The 11,778-nt window shown below is 52.1% G+C and overlaps 1 protein-coding gene across 1 annotated transcript in view; it reads right to left on the bottom strand.

Moving 5' to 3' along the window:
* Nucleotides 1-4,600: 4,600 nt before the first annotated feature.
* LY86 (lymphocyte antigen 86) overlaps nucleotides 4,601-11,778 on the bottom strand; it is a 60,052-nt gene continuing 52,874 nt past the window's right edge. Inside the window, exons 4-5 of the mRNA XM_036256394.1 lie at nucleotides 8,920-8,972; nucleotides 4,601-4,972 (exon numbers count right to left, since the gene is read on the bottom strand). Coding sequence (XP_036112287.1) covers nucleotides 4,889-4,972; nucleotides 8,920-8,972 — 137 coding nt within the window. The 3' untranslated portion in view covers nucleotides 4,601-4,888. The remainder of the gene's footprint in view (nucleotides 4,973-8,919; nucleotides 8,973-11,778) is intronic.

The raw sequence follows: 11,778 nt of genomic DNA, 5'->3' as shown, positions 1-11,778 counted from the left end.
CCTCCCGTCTCAGTGCTGCCTCCTTGCCAGGTGCCTTCTGAGGCTGGCGTCCCCTCTCTCCTTGCTCCTCTGGCCCGGACCCCTGCCTCCTGGGGAAGCCCACACCTTCCACTCGGAAGGGGACTCAGACAACATGAGTCGCACATGAAAAGGGGTGAGGACGAGCTCGCTAAAGAGAATCAGAGAGGGTGCAGCGGGGTAGTTCGGGGGCGACAAGCGCAGCCGTGGGCAGAGGTGGAGCCTGGGGGGAGATGTGGGCCACGGCAGGCCTCAGTTGGCCTTTGCTGACTTGTTGAGTTTCAGGGATCCCAAGTAAGTAGTAAGAGACAAGCCTGTGCTTGGGTGAAAGTCTCTTTTGTTATATACTTTAGTCTAAAATGGAGTTCACTACCTAACGGGAGCAGAAACGCAATTCTGCCCCGGGGTCGTAGCATCACCCACCCACAGGCTGCTACTGAGATTAGTGTTGAATGCAGGTGACATACCTCACACAGTGCCGGGCATGCAGCAAATGATCAAATCATCGGCAGCTTTTAAAGACATGTTGCTATTATTGTTGCGGTTCTGCCTTCTCAGATGCTGTCTTTCTACAACTCACACAGCTTAATCCTTTTAGTCAGACTTTTTGTGAAAACCTTGTTGTATCCCTTCGATCATTCCAGTAGCATGCTCTGGCCTCTTCTTCAATGCCCTCCCACCGTGTCTGGCGGAAGGAGCAGGAGCCACAGTGAAAGACATGGGCTCACGTGCGTGGGTGTGCTCTTCCTCCATGGCGTGGAAAGAACTTCCATCTGAAACAACATGGACACCTACATTCTTTCCCCAGCAGTGAGGAGACCCAGATGCCGGAGGAGAGAATTTCATTTTGTCGCATATTTTAAAGAAAAGCTGGGTTAGAGGAGAGAACAAAATTTCAGGCTGGTACATTTGCAGGCAGCTGAGGTCTTCAGTTCCAAAAGGAACAACTGAAATTATTTACTAATTAGATGTGAAATAGCTATTTCTCAGCTCCTCTGCAACCACTGTTTGCCACATAAAGGCATCGGGAAAGCAGACAGAGGAACTTGTTTTGCTGACTGAGAACAATGCGGCTGGTTGGGTCTGAGACTGAACTGCCGAACCGATAAGCTCTCTTCCCACCAAGTCCCCCTGCAGCCAGGATGCGGCCCTTTCCGCTCTCGCACCAGCTATTTTGGGTTATTTTTTTTTGGAGGCAGACGTAATTGTTAAATTTGCAGATGTTACATTTAGTTCCTCACCTTGGAAATGCAGCTTTTTTCTTTCTTTCTTTTTTTATTTTAACAGAAAACAAGTTTAATTAAAAAGTGTACACATTTTCATTCCTCGGCTCTTTGGGCCTGGTTATATTCTGTTTGGGGGATAACTTGTACCGAATATTTCCCTTAAATTATTTTCCAGGTTAATGGTCCAAGCATACAGCTCAGCAAATGTGATTCCACCCCGGGACTAATAAAACCAGCTACACCTAGAAGAAATCAGGGCGCCAGGGAAGCGTTTCAGGACTTGCAGAGAAATGTGGGCTGTGGACGAGAGCAGGGCCCGAAAACTGTCCCGATGGTGCAGGAGACACATTAGGAAACAGGGCCTCAGCTTTGCAGGCGCATGCCCACCGCCGACGGACTGAATGTTTGTGTCCCCCAAATCCAACTACTGAAATCCGAAGTCCCAAGGTTTTCAGAAGTGAGCCTTTGTGAGGTGATCAGGCGAACAGCCTGTCTGAAAGGGACCCAGTGAGCCCCTCCCTCCCCCATGTGAAGACAAGGGGAAAACACTGTCCATGAGCCGGGGGGCAGGCCCTCACCGGACACCAATCGGCCAGCGCCTTGATCGAGGACGTCCCATCTCCAGAACTGAGTCACCCGGTTCATGGTGTTTTTGTTACAGCAGCCCAAGGAGACTAGGCACATTCTCTCAGATGATTCTCCCAGCATTCCTGGAAGGCAGGTGCTACTATCGACACCGACAGATGAGGAAACTGAGGCTCCGAGAATCTAAGTCGCTCGCTGAGTTAACAGCTAGAGGAGTCAGAACTGAAAGCTGGCCTAATTCCAGATGTGTTCTGGACTCCTAGCATCCCTCCCTGTTTTTTGTTTACCCCTTTCACCCTCCACCAATTCCCACTAGTTCCACTGGGACTAACTTCAGCCCAGCTCTGTGACTTGGGCTAAGCCAGTCAGTGCCCGGTCAAAGTGACTGGTCAGGAATGGCCACGTGACCCAAGACCATGCACTCAGATTGAATGGCAGGGATGAAGTTTTGGGGTAAAGTTGTCTCTCATTTTTTGTACTTTGGACAAGTGTGGAATTATTTGCAACTATAGAAAAAACTGTTTGAGGGTGAAGCCAGTATTCAGGGAGGTGGGAGGTAAAGGAGCTGCAGAGACATGGAGGTGCAGCTGAACCCCGGGGCTCAGCAGTCACAGGCCCACCAGGTCCCCTCTGCAAGCAGATTGAGTGAGTCTGCTTCTCAGAGAACACACGCTCTGAGTGAAGTGGTCACACTGTCCCACGTGAATTTACCTAAAACAAAGTCAACACAGGGTGGCTAAGGTTTCCCGTAAAATATAAGGGAGGGCTCTTGGCACCCAATGACTGGAGCTGGCCCATTCCCAGAGTTCTGGGTTCTGGAGGCAAAGCACACATACTCTTAAACCAACTGACACTGTATAGGGAAGTTTATTGAGGAGGAACTTTTAGAATACCTAATGGTGATTTTGTAACAGCAGCAAACTCTTTGTATGAGAGACTGAGAAGGAAATTAAGTTCTCTGTTCTGCACACTGGCCCCCACCCCAGGGGCACCCACAGTTCACCTAGGAGAGCTTGCCGGATGGCAGCCCAGACTTCATCCTGTGACTATATTCTGCCGGAGTATTAGAGTGATAATGATTCTGGGGTTTCTCCTACCGGGATTGTTTGCATTTTAACAAGAGACTTGTAAACAGTGAGTGATTTTCTCAATTTGCAAGAGTGGAACTCACAGTGAACTTCAAGGCCCATGACAGGACTCTAAGGACAGACATATTTTGAGCCAGAGAAACACTTTCTTTTCTTTTTTTTGTTGTTGTTAATCCTCACTCAAGGATATTTCCCATTGGTTTTTAGATAGAGTGGAAGGGAGAGAGGGAGGGAGAGAGAAAAATCAGTGTGAGAGCCATCGATTGGTTGCCTCCCACAGGACCCCTACCAGGGCTGGGGATAGAACCTGCAACCCAGGTATGTGCCCTTGACCAGGAACTGGACCTGAGACCCTTCGGTCCAAGGCCCCCACACTCCAGCGCTGAGCCAAACCGGCCAGGGCAGACGAAGACTCCTTTTCTCTCAAATCACAACGTCCGCAGTGCAACTGCTGTGCAGTCACGGCTGAGGTCAGCGCCGTATGTGAAAATCCTTGTTCCACCCAGACTTACAGCACCTGAAACTTTCTCTCAGCCACACCACACACACGCACATGCTGTTGACTGTTTAAGAAGAGGACAAAGTAGGAAAGGGAATGGCTGAGCAGTAGAAGAATAAAAAGTGAGCTTGTTCCCTGCTCCTCGCCCGTGTCCGGAAGGCCGCGCCGCTGTCCTGGGCTGTGGGACCCTGTGCGCACCGACCTGCGCAGGCCCTTCGCCAGGACAGCGGTGTTTACGGGCGGGGAGGGCGTCTCCCTGGAGGGAGCGGGAAGGGTGCACTGCCACCCTGTGTGGTCAGGGGCTCACGCTGAGCCTGGCAGGGCTGCAGTGGGCCTCTGCTCCTGGGCACGCAGGGGCACGGGCCGGGGCACTGCTGTCACCCAGTAAAGCTCGGATTCTGGTTTTAAAGTTTAAAGTTTGATTCACCCGGCATTTATGGGTTGCTATTCTAGGTACTTTAATTCTATACGGACAGTAATTAATAGCATTGAGCATTTCTGAACTATGGAGTTTTTTCCTCTTTTAGTGTGGTGGCACTTGGGTGGATAGCAAAGACCTGAATATGATAAAGTCAACCCGGTCACCCGACTCCAGCCCCTTAGTAGGATCCACAGGACCAGACACTCGTTTGGCCCAGGGACACTGGAAGGAGAGGGGTGGGGAGGAGGGCACCCCATGGCGAAGGGGCGGTGACGTCCACCTTTTGCTTCTGTACATCCTGGGGCAGGAGAAGACCGGGCTGCCAAAATGGCTTTGACAGCAGGTAGGCAACCTGCCAGGTACCGAGCTAATAAGGTTGCTTGCCCCAGTGTGTTCACGGGCCAACACGTGGCTTTTTAGTATTGCAGGGGACACGAGGTCCGTGAAGGCAGGGACAATGCCTGTTTTTCTCCCCAGAGGATCCGAGGTGCTGAGTTTGTAGGGTTCAGCAGTTACCCACCAAGTCCGACCTCGCTGTCGCTCTAGGATGTTTCGCGAGCTTCTCCACCCTGCGGTCCACAGCACGGGCCGGCCCAGCGGGAGGACAAGCATGTTCCCCACGCTCTAACCTGAGCGGGGCCACCGTCCTCCCGAATCTCTTAGAACCATTTACGCCGCACCAGCCCCCAGCACTGTGTCTGAGGAAATGACATTATAACGACAGGACTGTACTCAGATTCTTTGAAGAACCATGACCAGTTGTGGGCCAGCTTTCTTTATTCTGGGTAACTGAGGGAGTACTCCTAAGGAGCCGGTGTGAGGTGACCACTCAGGGAAGAAGGATGGGCCCTCAAGACTGCTTAGCGATGCCAGGACCTCCTTAGAAGCAGGTCACTTGGATGCTTCATTCCATGTGGAGTCTGAGGCCCAGTGCTGGGGCTGACGTCGCGCCAGCCCCTTCGGCAAGCCTCGCCGTCGACTGTGCTTCACAGTGGGTTCGGTGGAGGAGCCCGGAGTTCCCACGAGACAGACTGCTGTGCCTGCGAGTTGCTCAGGAGCTGATGACGGTAGCATTGGCACAGGCCACCATGGAATGGTCTTCATTGTACAGTTTCAGCAACACCTGGTATTCTCCCTGAAAGGGACACGGGAGCGTGAGGTGTGTGGGCCACAGAACAACCAACCATCCAGTGAAGAGTCATTGAGCACCTTCCACGTGCAGCTGCAGCTCTGGACGCGGGAGAGAGGAGAAGCAGACAACCACACCTCGCCCTGTGAGGCTTGTAGGCTCGCGGGGGAGACAGACAGTGCACGTGACCCTTAGCTGTGTCTGTGCTGTGTCGTGTGCTGATGTCACAGAGAGAATGAGAGCAGGGAGGGTGGACGGGAGTGCTGGGCAGGGCAGGGCAGGGCTGGGCAGGGCAGGGCAGGGCAGGGCAGGGCAGGGAAGGGCGGGGCTGGGCAGGGCGGGGCTGGGCAGGGCTGGGCTGGGCAGGGCTGGGCAGGGCAGGGCAGGGCTGGGCCGGGCTGGGCGGGGCTGGGCAGGGCTGGGCTGGGCGGGGCGGGGCAGGGCAGGGCAGGGCTGGGCAGGGCAGGGCAGGGCGGGATGGGGCTGGTGCCTGCTTGCAGTTTTAAGCAGGGGGTCCAGCAGCTCCTGGGAGGTGCAGGAGCAGTCCATGCTGCTCAGGGCTGGCACCCCCGTGACCGGTGAAGTGGTCAGAGGGGCTTCAGGGAGAGGGAACCCCGGGGTGGGGAGAGGAGACGAGGTCAGGGAGGCTCACTGGCCATGGGGATGCTGGCTCCCGCTCTGAAAGGGACGCAGGTCATGAGAGAGCTTTCCCCGGGGAGCGGTCTGACCTGATGCACAGGTCCATGTGCCCTGTGGCCCTTCTGCCACGAGGCTGCAGTGAGAAAGGGTGGCAGCAGGAGGAGCAGCTGGGGCGACTTCAACAAGCCAGGTGAGAGAGGGTGAAGACTTGGAGCAGAGGGCGGAAAGGGCGTGGGGGTTGGATTCTGGATAGATTTTGTAAGAAGAGTCCATATGATTTGCTGAGGAAACCCATGTGGGTGGGAAAGAAAGAGAAGGGTTAAGGGTGACTCCAAGGATTCTGTCCTGAGCAACTAGAAGGATACAGTGTCATTTGTCATTTTCTGAGACAGGGAAGACCTCTGGGGAGCAAAATTCAAATGTATGAAACCAGCATGCTCTGTCAGCAAAAGTATTGCTGCCTTTTGTTCCTTTCTGGCAACAACATTCCTCAGAGGAAGCCTTTGTCTGTGCCAGTGGCTGCTACACAGGCCGGTGTGCAGCTGCAGAAAGAGCCCAGGGCTGAGCACATCTGTTTGGCTCCCAGCAGGAACCCTGCCCAGCCCCCGCAGGGCCACGTGGCACGTGCCTGGACTCCACAGTCTGCAGAACAGCTCGGGCGGGCAGAAAGCTAGGCAGGGCCACGGGCCCCAGATGGAGGGATGCAGGGGACTCCTGGCGCATCTTGGATGTGCCTGTCACCGGAGGAAGGAAAGGGGTCTAGTCTGTGCAAGCCAGAGGGAAGGAAGAAAGCAGACTTCTGGGTAGAAGTTGCACAGAAGTTAGTTTTTGTCAGAGGAGAACAACTTCCCAGCGGTTAGCAGGGGCCCAGGAGCAAGCAAAAGCCCCAAAAGCTGTCTGAGGCACCCGGTTCCACTCAGGGTGGCATCTTGGGTGTGAGCATTGGTTAGAACACCCCTGGCAATTCAACTCGAGGCTTCTGTGACCTGTTGGCTCCCAGGGGCCGGATTGCTGAAATATCGAGCAGCTGCGGTTACAGGAGGAACGTTAGGGATTTAACCAAAGCAGTGTACAAGTTAGAGAATTAATTATGAGTAAAAACCAGCTCACATTTGCATCTGCTTATGTTTAATTATCATCATTATCATCATCTATTTTTTAACTGTCCATGTGCATTTACTTACATACCCTATAAAATTATTGAAAACGAAATGTTTTCATTACTGCTTCACAAGCCTAAGAAAAGATGTAGCATTTGAAGGAATGGTTTCTGGATTATGAATTACAAGCTATACATGCTCTGGTTTATGAGGCAAGAGTATTTAGGCTGCTGTGCCCAGCTCTAGAGAGGTGGAAGGACATGCCAGGAGACAGGAGGGCAGAAAGAGCAGGGACAAGGGACAGAGAGCAGTGGTCTTTCTGCTGTTGAGAGGGGCGCTGAATTTGTCAGTTAGGAACCTGTAGTCTTTGGCACTTATGCAGTTCAGGCTGTACCTACAAGTGGTCCGTGTGCTCTGGAAGCCCAAGGACCTCAAGTTCTAGCTCAGGACGCAGCAGTCCCAGCCATGCAGGGCTCCAGGCGGGCCTGCAGTCTGGGCCCCGGCACCGGCTGCAAAGAGCAAAGAACCAAGACACAGCAGATTGAGTGCCGAGTGGGTTCGCAGCCAAGCAGGCCCAGAATTAGCACAGAGCCCATCTCCAGGGGATGGGATGGGGGAGCGATCTTTTCAAACCACAGGGCTGCGCTCTGCCTCTGTCCCATATTAGGAAGCGAAGTCTTTGAGCCTTGCTGGCTGGCCCTCAGCCAGGGGAACCTGGACTGCCTGCAGCTGGTCCTCGGCCAACCAGGGAGCCCAAGTGGGGATTAAGGCTCCAGCCTCTGCTGCTTATGTGACAGGCCGCATGTGTCCCACTCAGGCTATTTCCCCTGTCGGTTTGGCAAGGTGTCCTCAGGCTGGGTGGGGGCAGGGCCGATCAGGTTTCTGCTCCCCAGGCCGGGCCTCGGAGGGGAGGAGGCAGGAGGACCAGGCAAAGATGGTCTGTGGATGCTTCAACACCCACACCCAGCCAGGAGACCCGATCACATCTTTGCCCTCCTGTTGGGCGACAGTCTCGTTGAGCACTGTTATCCAAGAGTCCTGGCTTTTACATTTCTGATAAATTTTCTTTTAAAGGGATTTTATGACTGTAAAAAGTTCTTTCTTCTTCTATTTCATAGCAATTGCTAAAGGGAACTGGTTTATATATTTTTTAAAAAGCCAATAATGCAAGATGAAAATCAATTGTTTGCAAATTTTAAGTCAATTTCCTGTGTGTGTGTGGGGGGGGGATGGGTGTGTGTGGGGGGGGTGCGGGGTGGGGGCAGAATGAAAATGGGTACGGAAAAAGAATTAAAATAGCAAAAATTTAAAGAAAAATCTATTTGGAGAATTTAGGCCCCACATTGTAGAAATGAAGAGAGTTTGCCAGGCTTATGTTACACTGAAAGGCTTGCAGGGACACCCTGGGAACCCGGGGGAGGGGAGTTCCCAGCTGCCCGAGCAGCGCTGCTCAAGTCCCAGGAGGCCTAGAGACAGGATGGCTTGGCCCTCGGGAACCCAGAGCTGGGACAGAAAGGAAACATACAAGAGAAATGAAACCAAGTTAAACAAATTCTTTACGGAGAAGGGGACACTTTTGGAGGATACAAAGGATGACGTTAAAAACAAAACAAACCTAAAATGATTACGTTTTTGTGATTGTTTCGCTGTTCCGTGAGACTCTCTGAGCACTAGCTTCCTGGAGATGTATCGCTACGGCGGAGCTGTGTGAGTGCAGCCCTCTAACGAGGCCCCGTTATTCTGAGAAAATGGGGTTAGTGGGACATCCTCTCTGCGCGAGCTCCAGTGAACGGCCAGGGCAGGACCCTTCATTTCCTTGGTGGCAGCCCCTGAGCAGAGCGAGGGTGGTAACGGGGCCTTGCGCCCTCTGGTGGCGCTCCTCCGAGAGCCCGCGCTCCGCTCCGGAGAGCCGATGGCAGCAAGCCCGCGCCTGCTCCGGGCCGGGACAGGGCGCCCGCGTCCCTCCACCTGGGAGTGTGCCCCAGAGGATCGCCAAAGGTCCCACACGGCGTAAAACGTTAACTACAGAAATGTCGAAACCAGTGTGTCAGACATTTGACAGTGTCCACTGTGAGGTGGGGCTCTCCCGAGACAGTGTTTTCTTACTGTTGGCTGAGGATGGTTTAAACTGTTTAATTCCCTGTTCCTCCCCCTTCAAAAACTGCTCAATGTAATAGCTAAGTAACAACACAAAATAGGAACCCAAAACCTTACCTTAGGAATATCTAATCCAAGATTATGGACAGGGCCAGCATAATAAAGTTGCTCTGAAAAATATACAAAACATGCATCGTGTTATTCAACCATTTTAAACAAAAATGATTTCTCACATTGTCTGTGCTCACGGTACCCTGAGGATCCAGTGATGAAGAGAAGGGTCTCTGTCCAAACATTGTTCATATTCCAATGGGGAGATTGATAGTATATAAATAGCTAAACAAGCAGCAGGTAGACTGTGGAAAGTGCTGGAAGGAGACACGCAGGTAAGGTGAACACAGGGCCTGTGATGGTTGAGGCCAGGCCAGGGCGGGCTGCACAGGGTTACCCCGAGGCCATCTCTGGTGACTGTTTGACCTTGGGCAGTTATTATCTCCTTGGGCTCAGTTTCCTTGTTTTTAAGATGAGTGTAATAATGACCATCACAGTGACCACTTCATCAAGCTGTGAGAAATAAAAGGATTAATCAATGTAAAGCACTAGTAACAGTTTCTGGGGACCGCTCAGCAAATGTTTCTGAAAGTATGTGGGAGCTGCCATGACGGGGCGCTGGTCAGGGAAGGGATCTCCTAGGAGCTGGCGTTTGAGCTGAGCCCTGGGGAGGAGAATGAGGGGATCCTGCAAGGAGCTGGGAGAAGAGAACCTCAGGGCACCAGAATAAGGACAAAGGGCTTGGGGAGGAGGGACGGGAGGGAGAGGAATGTGGGAAGCGTAGTGAACAGAGGGCCTGTGTTGCGCAGAGACGGGCAGGACCTGAGGACAGGGCGAGGAGGAAGGTGGTGAAAAGTAAATGACAAATGTGTGGAGGGCCTAGAACGAGGCCATTCTGTGGCCAAGGTGAGTGATGGATTGGTGAAGGTGATGGCTGTGATGGAGAAAAGTGAATAAATTCAGGACTCTTCCCGGCGACTTACTGGTGAGTTCATGTGGAGAATGAGGGCCAGGGAGAGCTTAGAGCATCGGATAGATAGGGGTGCCATCTACTGAGATGGGGGGCCTGGGGAGGAAGGAGTGTGTGTGTGGGGAGAGGTGAATGAAGAGCTCTGTTTCTGGGGGTGATTAAGAGGCCTTGAGAGCAGCTGGATATATGAGTCTGGGACTTTTGTAGGAGGTTAAGGGTTGAGCTATGAATATTAGAGTCATCAACATGTATATGGTGATAAGACCACGGGACAGTATGAGACCCTGCATGACAGTAAAATAAAATTAATAGGTAGAGAAGGGAAAAGGGCCAGAAGCACTCCTGAGGCCCGCTAACATTCGGGGGGGGGGGGGGCGGTAAAGGACGGGAAGCCAGCTGAGACCCCCAGAAGGAACGGCTGTGGAGAGGAGGGCGACCAGAAATGGCTCAAAGAAGCCAGGAGATGGATGTTCTTCAAAAAAAGAGGGTGTGGCCCTGGCTAGTGTGGCTCAGTTGATTGGAGCATTGTTCTATATACCAAAAGGTAACAGGTTCGATTCCTAGTCTGGGCACATACCCAGGTTGTGGGTTCGATTCCTGGTTGGGGCATGTGCAGTAGGCAACCAATAGATGTTTCTCTGTCACATCAATGTTTCTCTCTCTCTCCAATAAAAAAAGGAGGGTATGATCAACTGTGTTGAATGATGCTAAGGATTTGTTTAAGAACAAAGTGTGCAGTAGATTCCGCAACATGGATGTCATTTAGTGACCTTGAAAGATCACTGGGTAAGTGAGAACAAATGCCCAAATGGAGATGAGAAAGTAAAAAAGGTTTTCTATAGAGAGGAGCAGAAAAAAAATCAATGACACCTAGAGGAAGGTGTGGGGTTGAGTGGTTTGTTTCTTTATTGAAGACGGGAGATATTGCACCATGTTTGTCATTTGAAGGAAATAATCTTGCAGAAAGAGAGAGAATAAAGATGCAGAAGAGAGGGAATAACTGAAGGACTGGAGTGTTTAAGAAAATAGGAGAGGAGGGATTTGCCTTCGAGAGGAGCACTAAGACTGCTCCCATACTAATGGGAGAGAAGACAGAGCCGATCAGGTTCAGATGCAGGTAGATTGGTAGATTGGCCCGTGGACCAATGGCAGGGCTCCAGTCTGCTTACTTCTGTTTTCTCAGTGAAGGTCATGGGCAAAGGCATGGGGGAACTGAGGGTGAGGACTCTGGTTCATTGAGGAACAAGAAGGTGGTATGCAATAGTTATGGACAGTGGGGAAGAAATTGACTTGAAAAACACAGTGGGACTACTAGGCAGTGTTGAGTGCTGTTTTGAGGTTTGGGGCCATGGATTTAGAGATGCTCTGGTCAGCTCAGGTGTATATTTTCTCAGCAGCATTCAGTAGATCTGATACAAGAATAGAGGGTAGAGGGTTGGATCAGAGTCCTGCTGGACAAATATGATAAGGAGAGAATGGCAAGGCTGCTAGGAATAGAGGCAGGGGAAAGCTTACAATAACAGAGCAGGGGATCCAAGGGGGGTAAGGAAGAAACTTAAGGCAGGAGGAGTTGGTTAATAGCAAACACAGTGGTGGAGTCAGCTGAATGGGGATTCCAGTGTTGCAATTAGGGTCCTAGAATAGGTGAGCTGAACGGACACGGGGAAGCCAGAGGGCAGAGGGCTCGGCACTGAGGTTTCAGAAGTGTGCATTTCCTGGCGATGACAGTATGCAGAGCTGACATGGGAGACAGTGGCTGAGGTGGAATGATGGAAATGGTTGTTGGAAGTAAGGAAGTTAAGGAACTGAGGGATCGTGTGCTGAGTGGGTCATCCACGTCAACACTGAAGTCAGCGGAAAGGATGGAACCCAGCCCAGCTCCTCAGATGGTGCTGCCCCCTGATTCCCCAGCACTGGGCACGTAGTGTACGATAAGCAGAGGCTAAGAGCACAGA

Source organism: Molossus molossus, unplaced genomic scaffold, assembly GCF_014108415.1.
Source record: "Molossus molossus isolate mMolMol1 unplaced genomic scaffold, mMolMol1.p scaffold_m16_p_12, whole genome shotgun sequence".
NCBI classification, from domain to species: Eukaryota; Metazoa; Chordata; class Mammalia; order Chiroptera; family Molossidae; genus Molossus; species Molossus molossus.
This window is presented reverse-complemented; position numbering and strand designations above follow the sequence as displayed.